This window comes from Drosophila subpulchrella, chromosome X (genome assembly GCF_014743375.2).
Source record: "Drosophila subpulchrella strain 33 F10 #4 breed RU33 chromosome X, RU_Dsub_v1.1 Primary Assembly, whole genome shotgun sequence".
Classification (NCBI taxonomy): Eukaryota; Metazoa; Arthropoda; class Insecta; order Diptera; family Drosophilidae; genus Drosophila; species Drosophila subpulchrella.
The window spans coordinates 18,642,597-18,663,402 of record NC_050613.1 but is presented as its reverse complement, the minus strand read 5'-3'; the positions used below and the strand labels follow the sequence as shown (position 1 = coordinate 18,663,402).

Genomic DNA, 20,806 nt, shown 5'->3' with positions numbered 1-20,806 from the left:
AGGGTGGTTCCGTTCCCGGCAAGTCAATTAGAAACGTTTCGACACTCGAGCGGCGAGCGGCGTCTTTGCGGAATCGGAAGCGGAATTGCGATTGGCGGTGGTGTGGGGCTCACTTCTTGGCAGGAAGGACGACGACGACGACGACCGGGAACAGGAGCAGAACCCTTGGCAAATGTTAACAATTTCTAAGTGAGCAGTTTAGTGGCCGCTTCCCAGGCCAAAATGCAACAGTTCCTCGAGTGCCCCTATCGAGTTGCGTTCGAACCCTTGAGATTTCGACTGCGACTTTTCGGCTCGTGTGTCAGCTCGCATTAGGCTCAGGATCGCAGAAAGGTCCTTCAGCCCTCGGCGAGTCCTTCAGCAGCGCAAGACAAAGGCCATTTCTGGATTGCTCTTTTTTTTCATCGCTTTATTATTACTACACACAATAGACGTCTTAAGACTAGGCACAAAAAAAAAGTTGTAAAAAAAATATTGTTTGGAAAAAAAAATCGTGTTGCTTATGTTGTTGGTCTGCTGCGTATGTACAAAAATCATTTACAAAAATTTAAAAATTTCATCTAAGCTAGGTTTAATTAAATATAGAAAAAAAAGGGTTATGTATAGATGTACTTTATGTTTTTCTTCACATTTACTGGGGGCGATTCCAAGAGACAGATGAACATGGGGCGTTTCTAATACTGTTACTTCTTGTTCTTTTTTTTTTGGGTTTCTTTATACAATTTTGAAATGTATGTTAGGATGAACTATTTTTACCACAAACTAAATACATTTTTAGTGGCAAGGTGCTCTCAAGTAACCTACGACTGCGTTTAAAATAATTTAAGCAAGTAGAATCTAAATATTTTAGTGAAATACATATTTGTGACTTTCATCATAACAAAATTGGTTTTTTGAAAATCATGCAGATGATCATGGCATTTTTAATGCGGGGAATGTTATCTATTTAGGAAAATATCATTTGACTGCTATTATTTTGAACCCAGCTGTATGTGTCTGAAAGACCCAAGCCCAATGTTTATGCGTTGATTTAATTTTATATTTTACTATTTATACAAAAATTTTCAACTTCAACTTTAGTCCACCATATTTCATAGTTCTTGAATACACACCACCCACTAGATTATTATTTTAGACCAGCGGTCCACACACAGGATAATGAAATGTTGCCCTATGTGTGTGTGTGTGCCGACCGCTGTTGTATACTGTGCGTGTGGCGGCAGAGTGCGGGTAGAGACAAAAAATTGTATCTCTGCTGCCCACCGCTGCTTTAGATAAATTTGTGAGATCCAGCTTTTGGGGAAGGGATTTCTCTCGGGGATCCTCAGACCTCCAGGGCCAGTTCCTCGTCGTCCTCCTCGTCCCGCTCCCTCTCCCGCTCCTCATCCCGCTCCCCCTCCTCCTCGTTGAGCCGCTCCCGGTGCGGCGGACTGCCCGGATTGAGGGGCGGACTGGGCGTGATCAATCGCTGGCGACTGCTGCTGCTGGTCCGCTCGCAGTCCGCTTCGCTATTGGCGCTCTGGCTAGTTGCTGGCGAGCGGGATGCCACCGGAGGTTGCTGCTGCTGCTGCTGCTGTTGGGCGCCAGCGGAAGCGGCTGCTGCCGCCGCAGCGGCATAGTAGCCGCTCAGCATGGGCGACGTGCCGGGGGGCGGGGGAGCGGGCATACCGGGCAGCGCCATGCCCGGCGGCATACTCGTCGGATACATGCGGTACGAGGCGGGCAGGGCGGGCTTCTGCAGGGCGGCGGCGGCGGCCGCCTGGCGGTAATAGATGTCGATCGCCGAGGGCGGGGCGCCGTGGGGCGATTGGGCGGCAGCGGCGGCCGCGTACGGCCAGGCGCTCAAATAGGGCGTGGCACCGCCGTACAGCCGCTGGAAGGCCGCATAGTTGCCCGCCTCGGCGAGCAGTTCCAGTCCCACCGCCGTCTGACGCTTCCATTTGGTTCTGGAATTATAAAATCAGGAAATAATATTACAATTTGCTGGAGAATACATAATATTTTAAGGAACCAAAGAGTGTCTTTATAAAATAAAACTTCCCTCTAATGTGTCGGGTATTATAAAAAGTATACATATATATACATTTAAAACTAACTCTCCAAACCTTGCAACACAAAATTTAAGTTTATATTAGCCTATAAAATCGTATAGTTTGTTTTATCTCTTTTCAAGAGAGTTTTGAGGAAGCGAATGTGGAGGGCAAAGAAAGCCATGGAGTTCGAGTCCTCAGCCTCATCCTCGCTGAGGAGTTCGTCCTCTCGATTAATCATGGCATAGTAGTGCCGAGTCACTCGAGGCCTCTCATCCCACAATATCCCGCCGTGCGGCCTTAAGGATTCCGCCCCGACTGTTTATATTTCGCACTTAATTGTTTTGTCATTAATCTTGTGCCAGCCCACCGAAAAAAAAAACAAGAGAGAAAAAAAGAAATTGGAAATACTCTAAGCCGAAAACTGAAAACCGAAAACTCGGGCCTAATTGGCAGCGACCCGCCCTTCTTTTTTGGCAAATCCTTTAATTGTTCGAGGCGCCAGGACCTCGACCGAAACTAGAACTAGAACCAGGTCGGGGTCGTATATTTTTTACAATTTTTGCCCATTCATCGTGCGGATAGAGCAGCAGCTGTGAAGTGTTTTGGTCTAATGGGAGATATCATGAGTTGACTTTGGGCGAGGTTATGACAGCCTAAGGTTTCTGTTTGTTTTTCAAAAATATTCATTGAATTTCTCGCCTGCCTCTCGGAGGGGAAATTGGATTAGGAATTGAAACAATGAACTCTTATCTGCAATATCCAGGGATAAATAACAAATGGTTACCAGTCTGAGGTAAAAGATATAACAAAAGTCTAAAAAAAAAAACATTTCATTTTAACATAAAAATTCAATGTTCATTTAAATAACAAAATAAATTAAAAATAGATTATTAGATTTATATATATACAAATTATGTCTTCTACTTCTGCAACATCTTACCAATACCGGATGTGCTTTAAAATCGTATTTTCACCCGAAGAGATATAAGAATACATGTGTATGGAGACCCCTGCTACATATATTTCACGTCTAAAACTACAATAAAAAATGTATAAAAAATAATTTAAGCCCGCTACCCCCTTGGAGAATTCACACAGCCATCAGTCATATCCGGTTGCGTTTTGCGCCGTCAGCTACGCAAGATGTTGGCCTGCTGCTCCTCATCTCCCAATTCACAATTCACAATTCCCAATTGTTGTGGTAAGCATTCTGTGCTCGAAATTGTGACAAGTCATTGGGCAATAATTAAAAACGAAAATAAAACGCGATCGAACGTAATAAGGCGGCAATCGAAACGAAAGACTTAGGCAACAAACTTGCACTGACAAAAAAAATGGTGAAAAAGCGGACGGCTCATTTATTGAGCAGAATCTTCGTTTTAACGACTTGCAGCGCAAAATGCAGCAAATTAAGCAATCAGCATAAAAAAACACAAGCAGCGATAAGGTGATGAATGCAGGAGAAAAAGGTAAAAAAAAAAAAGAGAAAAAATAAGAAGAGGAAAAGCAGCCATTAAGAGGATTTTTATTGGAAAACTGCGCGAAGAAATGGGCGCAACGCATTAAAGGCGCTGATTACCGGCCACTCAAGGCACCCCCAACCCCCCTTTAAATCCCCCGAAAAACCCCACCCTGCAATCCCCATTAAACCACAAAGCGAGCCGCTCACCTGCGATTCTGGTACCAGGTCTTCACCTGGCAGTCGCTCAGCTCCAGCTTGTTGGCCAGCTCCATGCGATCCTGGACACTGAGGTACTTCTGCCGCTCGAAGGACTTCTCCAGCGTCTGCAGCTGATGGTCCGTGAAGGCGGTACGCGCCTTCCGCTGCTTCTTGCTTAGGCTCAGGCTCAAATGCGACGAGGAGTCGCCGTTCGCCGAGCTGCCGTTCTTCAGGCTGTCGTCGCCGTCGTCGTCCTTGCCGCCTGGAAATAGATAGGAGAAGAAAACTATTTTAAAAACCAATTTAAATAAAAAATTATATACCTATAAAAATGTATACAACCATATATTTGCTATGGCTTTTTCCTTGGAATAAATTCCAAATACCCTTGAAGGGATTTTCAATTTAGTTTAGCTTCTTAACATATTTTACTTAATATTCAAGCATTTCTTAAAACAATTTGTTTTGTTTATACTGGCATACTTTCAATCATATAATAACATCATATTATATCTTTAGATTATTTCGCCCTGTGCACTTCGTTTTCAGATACAACATGATGTCTATTGTTCTGAGACCCCTTTTTTTTTGCAATATCCCCCTGACATCTCTCATATATTTGCAATTTTCTGCAACATTTACGCGCTTTTTTGTTCTTTTATGGCCGGCCAACATGCAACAAGATCAACTGCAGCAGCAGCAGCAACTGTTGCAACTCTGCAAGAGCAGCAGCAACATGTGCATGTGGCAACATTGTTGTTGCCGCTGCTGCTGCTGCGGCTACCTTCTGCTAATTTGCAATTAAACAGTTTATGAGCACAAATTACAACAACAACAACAAACAATTATCAGCATTACTTTGATGGATGTGCACAGTGAAGATTGCCGCTAAAGGACGGCAGCCGGAATGCAACCCCGGCCAGTTCTTTGTTGGCCCATAAGATGCTTAACGAAGTGTTTATTGAAATGAAATATTTCGCGGTGAGCCAAAATGAATAACGAATAATAAGAGACATTGTTTAAAACCAGGCATAAAAATTTTTTAAATGTGTTCACAAAATTTAAACTGTTCTCTAAAAAAAAATATTAACATTACATTCATTACGTTTTCAGCAAGTATAAATATTTTCTTTAATTTTTTAAGTTATACAAATATTATATCCAAGTAAAGCGCCATTCTCCCTGTGCATTTCGAGCTCACTTGAGCTTGAAAATCTTTCAGAAATCTGTTTTACTTTGTTGAATGCTCCACTAATAACTGAGGCACTTTCTGGAGCCGGCCACGCCCCCGTCTTCCGCCTTCTGGCTTCTGGCTTCCTCTTTCTCCTGGGCAACTCCCACTCCGCAGCCCCGCTTTTTTTTTGAAATGCATTAACAACCGTTCCCCGAAGAAGTTTGACTTTCGAGGCATTTCCGCAATTTCTGTTCCACACTTGCAGAGCTTGTAGTGCCCCCTCTTTCTTCTGCAAGTCGCCCCCTCTCGCTCTGACTCGCTGTCTTTCTTCCCCCTGGTTTTTAGATAGTATCTCACCCCCTTTGGCAAACCCCTGTGCAGTTTTTACATTCGCATTTGTAATTAAGTGCTTGTGGCTAAACTGTATTAAACATGCTTAAGTGTGCAGCGCCTATCTCCCCCTCTCTTTCTCATTGTATGCAGCTGTCTCTTTCCTTTTTTCAAGTTGGTATTCCTTGTGTTTGCATTTTAATTGCGCAACGGCAGTAACCATGGGAAGAAGCAGCAGCAGCGGCAGCAGCAGCAACACATTTGCAATTGGCCTTTTTGCATTTTAATTAAAGAATAAAAGCAGCGTTCTTTAAGACCCCCTTTTTGAGCCCCCTCCCCCCCTGTACCGCCCCTTTCCCCCATTTATTCGCTAAACGTTTATCAACATTTTGATAATGTTGGCGTTTAGTGCAGTCTGGTAACAACAGCAACATCAGCAGCAAACGTTGCAAGTGCAGCAGCAACATGAGAAGCGGGTGCGCTTACATAACGGTTGTTGGCTTTTCGTGTTACCTGCATTATAATTTGTAATTATTATTGTGGCTCTTGGGTCTGCGATTTAACATTTCCTTCACGGAAAATGGGTGGAAAATTATGTTGGAAAATAAACAACGGAGCATTAAATGCTCTGTTGTTAGTATTTGGGAATATTTGGGAACACAATAATGTTAAAAATATTATAGAAAGACATCGAACTGATTATCATACATAAATGGTTTGTTATAAACCAACAAGCCATTTATATTGCCTTCCCATACGCTTTAATACCCATTATATAGCACTAAAACACCTCGGCTAGGGAATATCAATCAAAAGTTAAATAATACAAAAATAAGAAGCGAAGCCAAAAGCAGAAGTAGACCGCAAAATAGAAACAAAAGACTTGGGCAACGAACTTGGTTCGCTTTGGCGTTTTTCGTGGCGCACGTGAACTTTTTCGTGGATATATCCATTAAACATTATGTGGATTAAGTGGATGAGCTTTGTCTGCCCTGCTTTGGGCTATATATATCCAATATTAGTATACGTATGTGATCTTGGAAGCCAAAGCAAAAGTCTGGCATTCCTCAAATACCGAAATAACGTGAAAGATGATGCCCGAAAATATCAATTTCAATATTGAAACTCTTGTTTTTCGATTTTTTAGCACTCGTTGGAGGCATTGAAGCGGCAGGAGTTTCCCCCCCTCTGATCCCGATCCGCTGATTATTTTTCGAACCCCCTCCTTTTTTCGATTAGTGTACGGTTCGATGGGCAGGGAACAAGCTTTTGGGTCAATTTCAAACGCGGTGCCAGCCAGGATCGCCGTTTGAGCCTCGTAAAAAAGGCCAAGATGTGTAAGAAAAGGGGCCAAAAGGAGTGGAAAGATAAGGAATGGGGTGAAGGAGGGGAGGAGAAGAAGAAAGAGAAGTGGAAAAAGCAACAACTGTCGCTCGCACGCGTCTCAAGTGACACGCGAGTGTTGAATTTATTCATATATCCTTCTCTTTCGCTGTAGATCAAGCTATTTTCATCTATTTCCCCTCTAAACTTTTATTTTATTTATTTATTTTATTAAAGAAAAAATATAATAAAAAGTATGTAAGCTTCTAAATTTTAAAACTATATATCATTGCAACAAATCTATATATGATCACTCTGTTTCTTTGAAATTTCTTCTCAAAGGTATGATATTACTTACGCATTGTATTTAAAAATAAATGTAAAAAAACATATAAGCTTCAAAAAAGGTATATCATTGCGATAAATGTATATATAGTTTGCTTTAACTTGATACCGATCCGACTGTTTCTATAAATATAATGTACACTCGTTTTTGTAATATGTAAAGTATCAAATACAGTTACTCAATTAAATAATCAACTCTAATCTATATTTAATGGTAGAAATATCTGTTTTTTCACACCTTAAACTGCAATTGATTAGAAATGTATGTAATTTAGAGTGCAGGGTATCGGAACCTTCGGTGTTTCAGAGTAGCCTTCCTTTTCTCGGGGTATCTCTCAGTATTTTTGGTGTTTTTCTCAGCGTGGGCCCTCCAAAGGAGAGGGACAGAGAAAGCGAGTATGTCAATGGGTGTTTGTTTTTTTTGACGAGACCGTGTGTGTGGGTTGCTCGACTGCCCAGCCAGCAGATTAAATTTAATTTTGATTTTGATTTTGATTTCTTCAGTTTTATTTTTATTCATTTGCGTGTGTGTGGCACACAGCTTGGCTTGTGGCTCAAATCAAGGCAATTTCGCTTGTAAAAATTGACAGCGGGAAGTCAAAACAGAAGGGGGTCACTTGGAGGGAGAAATCTCCGCTTTTTGGTTATAGTTTAATTTGTTAATTGATTTTGGCACAAGTCAAAAAAACATAAATGTGAAAATTGTCCATGAAATTGGGGAAGCTTTGATTGAAAGAAAATTGGTCAGGGGCTTATAAATAATTATTGAAAAAAAGATTTAGTAGAGAACAAGCAATTATTAAAATAACTGGAATTAGTCAGCGTTTTAAAAAGCACACCAATTTAATAAATGTAGCATTTTATATATGTAAATATGTAGCCTAGCTTTATTTGATTTTTTTTTTTAACGTAGCCGAACAAATTATTGCTGTAAAAATCAACATTTCAGCAACCTTTTTTCCGATTTCCATGCTCTTCAAAATAAATATATATATTCTTGGCCTTTCTAAATTATATTGCAGCAAATCAATTGCAAACGCACGATTACGGCTATTTAATAGTAATTTGTCATAATTTGCATAACGTTTAAAAGCACTTAACGAGAGAAAAAAGTTAAATTAAAGCTGGCAACGAAATCAATTAAATTGTTGCATGCAAAACGAGGGAGGGACGTGGCGGGGCGTGGCTGTCAAGGGTATTCCGTTGACAGTTTCGACTGGGAAATAAGCTGAACACTTGGCTAATCTATCTGGCCAAGAAACAGGGGGGGGGGATTGAAAAAAATAAAACCAGAGATGGCGAGAGGGAGACCCAAAGACACCTGCCTCAGAGACCCAGACTCACCTGTAGTTTTCGAGTCTTCAACCCAGCCTATCAACCCAATGCTGGCATTTTCCCTGTTCGAGCCTCACAATTTATGGTGGTTGTTGCTGCGGTTGTTGTTGGCCGTTATCTATTAGCCAACAGCCACAACAAAAACCCGGACAAAGACAAAAACAACCACGCTTAGCACTCAATATATGATATATCTCGGTCGCGGGGGAAAAATCGTAAATTTAAAGTGGTGCGAAGTCAGGGGTCAGGTGGAAAGGTGTAAATTGGTTTTCGTATTGCCTTAAATGTACTAACACCAGTTTTCTCTCTGGCTCCCAAATTAATAGCAACCGAATCGTATTGGAAAAAAAGTCATTCAAGATTAAATATATGTTTAATTTTAAGGAACAGAATAAACAATAAAATAAACTATGGCAATATAGCATAATAACAATGCTATAATATTATTTCTTTTGTACTTTACCAATCCTAACACCCCAATAGACCATGATATATTACTTAAATACTTTAGAATTATATATGATTTATCAATTTATTTCTTAGGATATTAATCCTTCACTATTATTAATCAATACTATATACAACCAATAGGTTCTGTAACTGTTCTAAGGTGGTAATTCTCTTAGTATCACCCTGAATCACATATTCTTATATTTTATTTGTTGAACGTTGATGCACTAAGAGCAGTACAAACAAGTGGCCCAAACGACACCAAGCACGTGCTTGTTACGCGCGGGCCCATTTTTATTTCGGGCAAATACGGTTCGCGAGGAAGGTACATAGAACAAACAAGGACAGGACAAAACATAGATCAACAAGACTACAGCAAATGAGCTAAGATTTTAGTTTTTAATACAGGGATAGAGGTTGAGGAACAAATTAAATGATATAGGTTGTTATAATTATTACAAAGAACGCGAAAAGGCTCATGCTGACTAAAATTAGATGAACATCGTGGCAAGTTTATAGGATAGTAGTTTCGCATTCGTCTAACAGGAACATTGAAAGTAAGGCGGCTTACCAAATCTACAGAATCAATATCGCCTCTGATAAGATTATTCATAAAAATAGTACCAAGCATAGTTCTACGGCTTACTAGACTAGGCAAATTAATTAAAAGCAATCTACTCGAGTAAGAAGGCAACCTGACGTTTTGATCCCAGTTCAAACCACGTAAGGCAAAAAGAAGAAATTGTTTCTGTACTGACTCTATACGGTCAATGTGCACTTGATACTGAGGACTCCAAACGGAAGAACAGTATTCCAAATTAGGACGAACAAGGGAGGTAAATAATAATTTGGTAGTGTATGGATCATCAAATTCTTTAGACCAACGCTTTATAAACCCAAGAACACTCATAGCTTTATTTACAGTAGAGGTTATGTGGGAGTCAAATTTAAGTTTAGGATCTAGGAGAACACCTAAATCGTTTACTGAGTATATTCGGTCCAGGGACATGTTCTGAAGAGAGTAACTTATGAACGTTGGCGTACCCCTATAAAAAGTCATAACGTTGCATTTAAGATAGTTTAAATTCAAAAGGTTGTACTGACACCATTCCTGGAATCTATTAATGTCTGACTGCAAGCAGAAACCAGACTCAATATTATTATATGAAAAACAAAGCTTAACATCATCAGCATACATTAGTACACGAGAGTGAGTTACTATAGAGGGAAGATCATTTATAAACAGAGTAAACAGCAAAGGGCCTAAATGACTGCCCTGAGGCACTCCAGATGTCACGTTGATCATCTTGGAAACAGCGTTTTTGAATAAAACCCTCTGAGATCTACCATTCAAATAACTTGAAATCCAAGTTAACAGATTATTCGCAAACCCAAGCTGATCTAATTTGAATAAAAGAAGAGAGTGGTTTACAGAGTCAAAGGCTTTACTAAAATCTGTATATATAACGTCTGTCTGCAATTTTTCGTTAAACCCATCTATTACAAAAGATGTCAATTCGAGCAGGTTAGTGGTGGTCGATCTTCGCTTAACAAAACCATGTTGACACGGCGATATTAAAGAGGAGCACAAATGTTGCAACTGAGAGGTAATAATGCGTTCAAATATTTTAGGAATTGCAGACAATTTGGAGATTCCTCTATAGTTCTTAACATTAACCTTCGCACCCTTTTTGTGGAGTGGAATAATAAAAGAATATTTCCAGATAGTAGGAAAAACAGATGATGAGATAGACAAATTGAAAAGTTTAAGAATGGGTTTACAAATAGTTCGGGCACAAAACTTAAGAACACACCCAGGGAGTCCATCTGGCCCCGGAGAATAGGTTGGCGTTATAGTTTCTAAATCAGTTAAGAGAGAACTTTCGGTGATTACAGGAGAAAAAATACAATTTGCCCTGTTTAAGTGATTAGGGTAGCTAGAATTAGACCAAGAAACAGAACTATAAGTAGATTGGAAGAATTCAGCAAATAAATCTGCAATTTCGGGATCCGTAGATGCCTCAATAGAGTTTAATCGTACAGATGATGGCAATGCTGAAGACTTTCGCTTAGCATTGACAAAGTTATAAAACTGCCTTGGATCCTTTGAAAATTCAAATTTACATCGGTTCAAATACATGGAATAGCAATGACTGTTAAGTACATTAAAATTAGTACGAGCCACCACATATCTTGAAAAATCGGATGGCCTACCCGACTTTTTGTACTTTTTATAGAAGTTTGTTTTTAGGTTTCTAAGTCTTTGCAACTGATTGGTAAACCAAGGAGGCCTGTCTAACTTAGGAGCAAAACTATCAGGAACACATTCACTGAAAAAAGAGTTTAGGACACTATAAAATAGTTCCGTAGCACTTTCAATATCCAAGCAATTATTTAAATTTGTCCAGTTATATTGTGAAATCAAGTTATTGAGTTTATTAAAGTCACATTTACGAAAGCATCTACTTTTAGTTTTAGTTGGTGAAAGAGAAGAAGAAAGGGTGTCAACGCAGGGAAGACAAATTGTAAGTTCTAATGTGGGATGATACCGGTCTTCTGGCATAACTAGTGGGTCAATTCTAGATACCGTGACTTCAGACGGATCTAAAGCAAATACAAGATCTAATTGTCTGTTTAGAGAATTACGTATAAAGCTAACTTGCTGTAATGATAATTCTAACAGACCGTCAACGAATTCATGGTCAGATAAGGGGGTAGAGACAAGTGAGTCAGTGGAAAGGGACCAAGAAATGTCAGGGAGATTGAAATCACCCAAAACAATCAAAAGATCCCTTTCGGAAAGTTGAGATAAAACAGTTTTTATAGCAGACAAATGTTGCTTATAAATTGTTAAGTCAGATCCAGGTGGAATATAAGAACAAGTTACATAAATAGAAAAAGATTTCAAAGAAACTTTAACACCAACAAATTCTATTTCATTGGGATTAAGAAAGTAAATCCTTTCCGATGTTAAAGTAGAGGTAACGGCAACCAGCACCCCACCGCCCCTACGAGGAGAGCGATCAGTTCTATACGTACTGAAATTTTTGGACAGAACTTCAGAGTCTGTTATCTCCGGTTTCAGCCAAGTCTCAGTAAAGGCCAGAATGTCTTCCGAAAAGGCAGAGGAGTCAGCATAAAGCTTAGGTAGCTTCATATTAAGTCCTCTAACATTTTGATAGGCCAAAAGTAAACTGCTCAGTTTTTTGGCGCAGGTACTGTCGTGGAAGGCCTATTATTAGTTCTCCGTCTGTTTGGAACAAATTCTTTAATGACCAATTCATCATTAAGCCAAAAACTTTTAGAATTTAGTACATTAAATACTTCCGGAGGAGCAGATATTTTAAAGGAAGATATCCTACGAACATATGGAAATTTAAACTCCTCCACTGTGATGTTTTGAGATGGGAATTCCTGTTGTATAAATTCCAAAACATCAGCAGATGTGGTTTCAGGTGTTAAACGAGACACAAATAATTGCTTCCTGTATGGAACAACCGAGAGGCTCTTTCTTCCACCACCAGCAATCTGAACATCGTTCGTCTGATTATCGAGACTAGGGACTATAGAGCTAACTTCCACCGTAGGCACAGAAAGCTGCGTAGGGTTTGAAACGGTAGGCTGAGTAGCAGAAACAGGAACTCCAGAGCTTTTGGTACCTATGGGTACTGCTGTCAGAGAAACTTTAGGTCCACCAGCCCCAGTGGATGCCGACATTGCTGCCGTTACCGATCGGGTAAAAATATTAGAAGCTAAGTTGGGATTCGGAACTGATGCCTTTACTTGAAGAGATTTTGAAGGAGCAGTCTTCTTGCGTTTAGGTGACCCTACTGACATTTTTTTATTATCAAGGTCCGCCTTAAACTCTTTAAAATCAGCAACTACGCTCATGAGTTTATCGAACAGTTTCATAAAACGATCATTGGTCAGCGCAACATAGCCATCCAAATCACGATCTATTTCCACGCATGAGGCACAAGTCCACGAAAAACCAACACGCAGATCAATATAATCTTTTACTCTGCCAACAAGTCCAGTACATTTTGGGTGTATGACAATGTTGCAGAGACGACAGTAAATAAAAACGTCATTAGGTGACGATCCAAACTGACAATCTTTTTTGCAACAAAAAAGAGCCATTTTTAATTTAAGAAACAAAGTTATTAATAAAACCAAAGAATCAAAAGAATTATAAATACCTCACTTAATTTGACACTGGGATCAAACAAATAAAAATGTAGACACACAAGAACACAAAAGTATAAGAGCGCGTAGAGACTTCGAGAGCGAGAGAGCGCAACAGAGTGGCCGTCGACTGAGCGTGGCTTGCGAAACACAAACAAAATATACACGACAACAGTTTAGACGACAAGAAACGGGAGAGAGATTACAAGAAGGTTATGGGAAACAACAACAAAAGCTATTGAAACCAAAGCACCACAGCGTACAGAAGTTACAATAACAAAATGCACGGGCTAAACACAGAGTTAGGTTTTGTTAAAATTTCTACAATAAAATAGACAATTAAACATAAACGGACGATTTAAAACACAAACACGGCTGGTTATGAAGGACTAAGTCACAAAACAAGGCACCAGTATCACAGATATTAATGACAAATTGACAAAAATCACAGAGCACAAGATAAACACAACCGGTCACAAGCGACGCTAAATCGACATTTGATATTTGATATATCCCATATATATTTCCGACTTACCGCAATCATCGCTGTCGCTATCGTCGATTGTGCTGGCCTGATCGCCGCTGATGCTGCTGCCGGCTCCTCCGAGCAACATGTTGCCGTTGCCACTGCCATTGTTGTTGTTGTTGCTGCTGCTGTTGCCGCTGTTGAGGTTGCTATTAGCACTGCCCCCATTGTTGTTGTTGTTGTTGTTGTTAGCACTGCTACTGTTGTTATTGTTGTTGCTGTTGCTGCTGGCATTGCCCAATTGCTGCAACATGAGTGGCGATCGGGACCGCTCATCGTGTATGGGATGATGCAGATGCGAATGGTGCTGCTGGTGGTTCAGGTGGGTCAGGTGGCTCAAATGCTGGCCAGGATCACCGGGCAAACCGTGACCATGTCGATGCAGTGCCTCCAATCGCTCCCGTTCCAATTGCAGATGATGTGGGTGGGGATGTTGCTGCTGTTGTTGCTGCTGCTGCTGCTGCTGCTGCTGCAGCACAGCATAGTGGGCGGGCGGAAAGTGGGCGAGCAGGTGGGGCGGCATTGGGTGGTGGGCATAGGGATTGCCACCAGGTGGCGAGTGCCGTTCCCTATAATGTTCCCGCTCCCGCTCTCGCTCCCTTTCTCTTTCACGCTCGAAACGCAGCAATTGCTGCTGTTGCACGATGTATTGCTGCAGAGCAGCCTGCTGATGTTGCTGCTGCTGTTGGTGTTGCTGCTGCTGCTGCTGCTGTTGCTGCTGGTGATGATGTTGCGGATGTTGCGAATGATGGTGATGCTGGGCGACCAGATCGCGGTCCGCATCCGACGGACTGCCACGCCCACCAGAAGAGGCGGCCGCCAGGGCCGCTGCTGCTGCTGCCGCCGCCGCCGATGCGGCCGCTGCTCCGGCCAAGATATCGGTGATCATGAAGCGGGATCGCGTTGCCGTCGTCGCCGTTGCCGTGGTGTTGCTGCCGACGGCCGGTGAGGCTGGACGCGGCATACCGCCGCCGACGGCAGCGGGATGGTGAGCGGTGGCACTCGGTGCACTGCCAACGGGAGCTGCCGTTGTTGCGGACATTTCCGGTGGCATTGTGGTCATGTGTGGTCTCAGCCGACGACGCTGCTGCTGCTGCACCTGCACTTAGCACCCAAAAAAAACAAACGAGTGTGTGGGAATCGCGAGTTTTTAGCACTTTTTTGTTTCCAGTTGAAATGTTTTCTGCAATCACTGGCTTGTTGCTTGTTTTTCAAGCCGTTCGTATCGTTTCTATTAGTTTTTTGCTTACTGTTTTGACTTTTCTAAACTCAAGTGGATTTTTAACGCAAATGTTGCTGGTGTGTGCGCGCACTTTTGGATGTTTCAAAGCGGAGCAACAACCGCTCGCCTTTGGCTTTCGACCGAAACTGAAACTTGCTGGCAGCAACAGCAACTGCCAACAGCAACAGCAGCAGCAGCAGCAACAACAGCGGCGGCAACAGCAACAACAGACAACGAAAACCAGTTGAGCCACTGCCTTTCATCAGCTGCCACCTGCCGTCGTCTCTTTCTCGCCCACTGACTTGGCCCAGTCAAGGTGTGGTGGGTTTCCCTCTCTTTCGCCCCGCCAACACCTCTCGCTCGCACTCACCGCTGCCCACGTTTATTGCCCGCATTTATTGGTCGTAATTGGCAGCAATTGACATTCATTAGGCTTCAATCAACGGACCTCGAGTGTGCCAGTGTGGTGACTTTCGCGCCGGCAATGGCCGCACGTCTAACGGTTATTTTTATGGCAAGTGGTGGACTTCGTTATTCAAACTAACATCCATTTCAAAGTAATCATAACTAACTCACCTACTAAATTACAATTTGATTACCAAAACAAAGCGCACATTTATAAAGAAGGGTTTAGTACAAAAACTCAGACTCCAATAAAATATTTTTAAGAACTTTATTTTCAGAACTAAAACGTTTTTGTTATCTCTAAGGGTTAAATGTAGGTTTAGGGGTGAGTTGGTTAAGTGTCATGATTTTCAGGCATTTACAAAATTATTTCAAATACAATTAAGGGTTAATTTGTAAATTAAGGGTATAAGGGCCTAAGAAATTTAATATTGACCTAAATTTCTCTATTAGAAATAATTTAGTTAAGATATTATAGAAATAATTAAGATTGTAATGCTAGTAAAACTCTTAATTTCTATTAGCTTCAGTAATATTTCTTTACAATCTTAGAACTTTAAATATTGTTGAAGTATTTTAAACGTATGACCCCAAATCCCTAACTATAATAAAGCGTTTAGGTAATTAACCCTGAGTACCAATTTTCATAGAGGTATCCCCAGTTGAAGCCAAGTTCCTTTAGGATAGTAAGTGTTCAGCGCCAGAAATGACTTGCCATAAACTTTATAGGATAGCTGGAAACTCAACACGATTATGGCAGCCAGGCAGCTGCTGCCTTTGCTCTTGTGTCTGATGGACAGATAGCCGGATGGCAAGATGGATGGATGGGATGCTGTCAACCCTGTTCTGTGGCCAGGCCACGCCCCCTTAAACTGGTTCCGTGAGCGAGAGGCCCGCTGCACGGCATATGTCTGTCTCGCTCTGGCCCAGGGCCTGGCCCGTATATGGATCGCCTGAGGCCCTCTCGCTCAGCGGACTTTGTTGTTGGTGTCTTTTGTTATTTTTGCGCTTGTTAACACTTTTTGTTTGGCATTTAAACAGTAAATTGGCAGCAGTTAAATGCTGCACGCTTTCCTCTCTGTCGCACGCGTTAGTGCTTTCTCTCTCTAGCCTTTGCAGGTTTACTTCTTGGACTTGTATCGATGTCAATTTGCTGCCTAATGTGCAAGTGAATGGGTCTCAGGGGGTGATGGGTGGAAGGGTGAAGGGGGGGTTGGTATAGGGATAGGGGTCGGGGACTGTATAATACAGGGCCTACCTCCCGAACTCCTCCCGGTGGGCAGGAGCTGCTCGAGGAGGCCGTCTTTGGTGCCTGGAGGCGGATGCTCCGGCCACCACATGGTTTTGTATGGTAGGCATTTCAAAATGGCTTCACGGCCGCAATTGTCGGGAATTATGTGCCATCGATATGGTATGATACCCAGTTCCTGTCGCCAAACGCTTCCAGGAATATGCTCAACCTAATCATAGAAATATCCCAAGCATTTACGACCTGACAAACGATCGTGGTGAGGCAGGAAAATGAGGACGTGACCGGGAATGCATGCCTGTGCAGACCTATGCAATTTCATTTTCTCCATCCAAGCTCTTATTCAAGTCGCTTAATCGCCAGAGCAAGAATTACCTTTAATATAAAATATTACTAATGAAAAGACTATGGTTTTTCAATATTTAAAAAATGCAAAAAGATAATGTTTTTAGTCCAATATAAACTTTGTACACAAATTATGAATTAGGATCGTAATCTTACAGTTTTGAATGTAAAATGTAATTATTTAAGTTGAAATATTTCATGTGATAATAAATAAAATAGGGGTATCATTTCAGGACATGTCCTTGAAATTCCCATGATTTTAATATACTTAGGCATTTACTGCACGTGTACTAATTTTAATTGGAACTCCTCAAGGCCTATACTTCTCAAGTAATTTCCCCCATCTGTCACAGCTCTCTTTATGTCAGAATGCCACAACCCCATTAATGAGATGCCCGTAAAAATGTGACAATAATTTATCTTTCGGCATTCCCTTTGCCTGCTAATGAGCCAACTTGACTTTCGCCACTCTCTCGCACACACAATCATCCAAAATCACACGGATATTCGACGTATTTTCATTTTCCAGCTGGGCCCGCCATTTTGTCGGGGTCTAACTAACGGCACTTGCCGCTCGTTCAGCGAGTACAAAGCGAAATATAATACATGGCAGCGAAATAAGTTAATTAAAGATGAGCTCGGTGGAAATTGTAGAACTGGTAGTACGACACACAAATACTCTAACTGAGAAACGAAACTCCTGAGCCTACAAGAGATTTTAAAATAATGTTTATTATTTCCAATAATATAAACACAGATTATTTTAATAATCAAATCTTGCAGTAATAATCCACTAGTACCCATTTTCAAGCCAATATCCATGATCAACATCCAGTTCCCATGGGAAAATCAATCTTATAAGCCTTATATCTCAACAGATCCTTCCAGAACTATAACTACACCCATCCATTAGAGGAATTAACACCGAGTACCAACCTTCAGAACGGTATCATCGGTAAAAGCCCAGTTCGGATGGGATAGGATTGAAGCCCACAAGACTGCCATTAAGCCCAGTGTGGTGCAAGTGTGGTTCACCTTTCGCGTGGTTTAAAAAGACATTAAAAATGACAAATACGCAGTTGGCGGTGCGAGAAGGTCTCGTTCCCAAGCAAATGACTGGGGACGCTCATTAAGAGTGGCTGAAACTGACCAGCTGACCATTAACGTGACCCCCGACCCCGACTCGCTTGCCCAACACTCCCCCACTCCCCCACTTCCCCACTCCTGCCTCGTAAATTTCCGAGTGTCGCCCTGGAAAGTAATTTTAATTAGCCATTGCCACTCACCGCCCCACAGATTGTGATGGGAAGTGGGTGGCAAAGGGGGTGGGAAAGCAGTGGAAAGTAGCTGAAAAGTGGGTGGACGGGCGGAACAACCCCCTGGGGATGCGCTTAAGTGCCTTGAGGATGAGTATCCTCCGTCTCTCTTTTTCGTATCCTGGGTTGTTGGCTTTTTGAAGGTGTCGTAATTGCACTCAGCTCACTTGATTCCCGATAAAAGCGGAACACAGGGAATTCGGATTTCGAATGCAAACAAATTAAAAAGCACTTAACAGGGGTCCAAAGTAAGGAGGGAGGATGTGAATGGGACTCGAACGGGGAACTATACAGAGAGGTATGTATGCAGAGATATAATACGACTCCTTCTAGGCGCCATTCGTCGTCGCCTGTGTGAGATCATTTAGCAGTTCGGATTGGGACTCATATTCGGATCCGGGGATCGTAAATCCTCTGAGCTGACCCTGGCGTGTGGCGTCAGTCAAAGCGAATTCAAATTGCCCGAAAGAGTTTAACATCCTGTTGGCGGAGCCAGTCTACCTGGTTGGATCTGGTCCCCTCCAGATCCCCAGATCCCAAGATCTCGAGAACCCAAGCCCCCGCTGCCACTTAATTGAGGTTTAACACAACATTTACCGCTTTTCGCTAATCGCCTTGAAGCTGCCGACGTCGATTCAAGGGGCCGTCCAAAGATGCACAGTGGTTGGAGTCTATTTTTACTATCGAAATTATTTATATAGTATACAACGACTTTTAAAAATAAAGATTCCATACACTGTACTTACTCTTAATTCCGCTTTCATTGTAAAAGAAACAAATCTTTCTATCTGATCAGCGTATTTCTTATTAGAAAAGGTCCTCTGGTTAAATTTTCTTACCTTTCTATCATATAGAAATTCTAACAAAAATTCCCTCCACTGATTGAATAAAAATAAAATTTAGCCTACAACATTTCATTTTAACATATATAAAGGCATTTTTTTATAGTTAAAGCTGATAATTACAATTTTTCAAAACTAAATTAAAGAGTTTGCTACACAGAGAAAAAACGAAACAATACCCGTTTGATATTGTCTTACACAACAAATTGATACGAATTCATATCAACAGGATACGGATTCATATCAACATTTCTAGTTGATATGATTTTGCATCACATATGTTTTTCATATCAAACGTAACATCGAAAAGTCTTCAAAAAAAAAGTATGACTGTGCTTTCGTATTTTTTGTGTATTTATGGTATTTAGTATGGTACTAAAGATATTTTTTGACTGAATTGCCGCGGTCACTCTAACATTCGACGAAAAGTGAATTTACAAAAGTAAAACATTTAGATATTTTTTTTTTTTTTTTTGCAAATGGTAAGTATTTCATTTTCAATTGTACTTGATGCTTGTCTCATTCTAATATATTTATTTCTTGGACATTGTAACGTGCTTTTCGGTGGCTGACTACACACACTGCACTACACAAAGTCAAATGGCTGGGCAAAATGCCGAACTGGGCAAGTTGGCGTGCACCACTTCGCTGGGAAACTTCTATCGAGGACAGAAGAAGGACTTCTTGGCGCTGAGGCAAGTCTACAGGAGGCATTCGAGTACAGCGTGATCGGTCATTTATTGCTAAGTCCTGGAATTATTTTTATAATTGATCTGAAATATATAAACAATAAATATTTACAGCGATCTTATGGGTTTTTAATATTTATTTGTTTATAAGATGCAAAAAAGTAAAAACAAAACTGATTAATATTGATATTACAAACATATCAATCTGATATGAAAGTATATCAGTTTGATATGAAAGCATATCAGTTTGAAATTAAAGTATATCAGTTGGGTATTAAAAAATACCACAATTTGGTCACAAATTTTATATGTGTGCATATCAATCTGGTATGAAAAATACCAAATTGACATGTTCGAAAATATCAATTTCATATGTTCGAAAATATGAATATGACATGGCAGCATAAGGAATCAAAATTGATATGCAAAAATACCCGATTGATGCCCAATTTTGGTATTTTATTTTCTCTGTGTAGTTAATTAATAATGCTTTTGTTAGGATGTTTTTACCACTGTTCCTTGCGATCGAGGAGTGGTCTTTTGGTCCGAAAATTCCGGCATCGACTCTAGTAGGCCAGCCAGGCCAAAACCCCTGGCTCATTCATAAAAATTCGGGCTTTTGTTTTTGTTTTGATTATGCGGCTTAATAACAACACGTCATGTCATTTCATTTCGGTTCTCGGTTCGCAGCCATCCCCCTAACCCTATAAAACCATTTCGTTGATCCCATTGAGAAATGCTCGACGTTTGTTCATCACGCAATGTCGCGTCCGCATTAAAAAAATATAAATATAAGTAAAAAAAAAAACAACAGCCACCGCGGCTCTTTTCATCAGTCATCATCGGGAACTGTGTTGTTATTCTCGTTGCATTTATATTTAATAATATTGACGTTTGACCATAATATCGACCCTCGTTAGTTGCCCCCCGATGAAATTTATAAGCATTTTTCGAGAATTCATTCAGAAGATAAATTAGGGAAATATTTCGAGGCCCTCAATTGGGCAGATTGAGGAGTTGATATCTCGGCCAGACTAATTGGTTTAGATTGTACAGTTCTCCAAAGGAAGTTGCGGACGAAACCTGAGAAATGTCGATTAAATCGTCACTTTCTCAATTGGGCTGAGTATTCCCACTCTCCTTGGTGGCGACTTAACCATTTCTAATAATTCTTGGGTATTAAATATGGAGTCTATGATTGGAGTACCTACATAAACAAATACAATTACTTAGTTTTTAATATGAATAAATATATTTTTTAAGGTCTTTGCATTACTTAAGTTGCAATCTGATTTTACATTTTTAAATCTCAGAAAACTTCAAAAAGATACAAGTTCCATAGTATACAATATGCTTAGATGGCACCTCCCAAGACTA

At 40.9% G+C, this 20,806-nt stretch overlaps 1 protein-coding gene across 1 annotated transcript; it reads right to left on the bottom strand.

Moving 5' to 3' along the window:
- Positions 1–413: 413 nt before the first annotated feature.
- LOC119556461 (homeobox protein B-H2) lies at positions 414–14,715 on the bottom strand. Its single transcript, XM_037868708.1, has 3 exons — positions 13,371–14,715; positions 3,703–3,955; positions 414–1,946 (listed from the first exon to the last, which is right to left on the bottom strand). Exons 1-3 carry the CDS (start codon positions 14,422–14,424, stop codon positions 1,325–1,327), a joined length of 1,929 nt encoding a protein of 642 aa, XP_037724636.1. The 5' UTR covers positions 14,425–14,715; the 3' UTR covers positions 414–1,324.
- Positions 14,716–20,806: the final 6,091 nt, after the last annotated feature.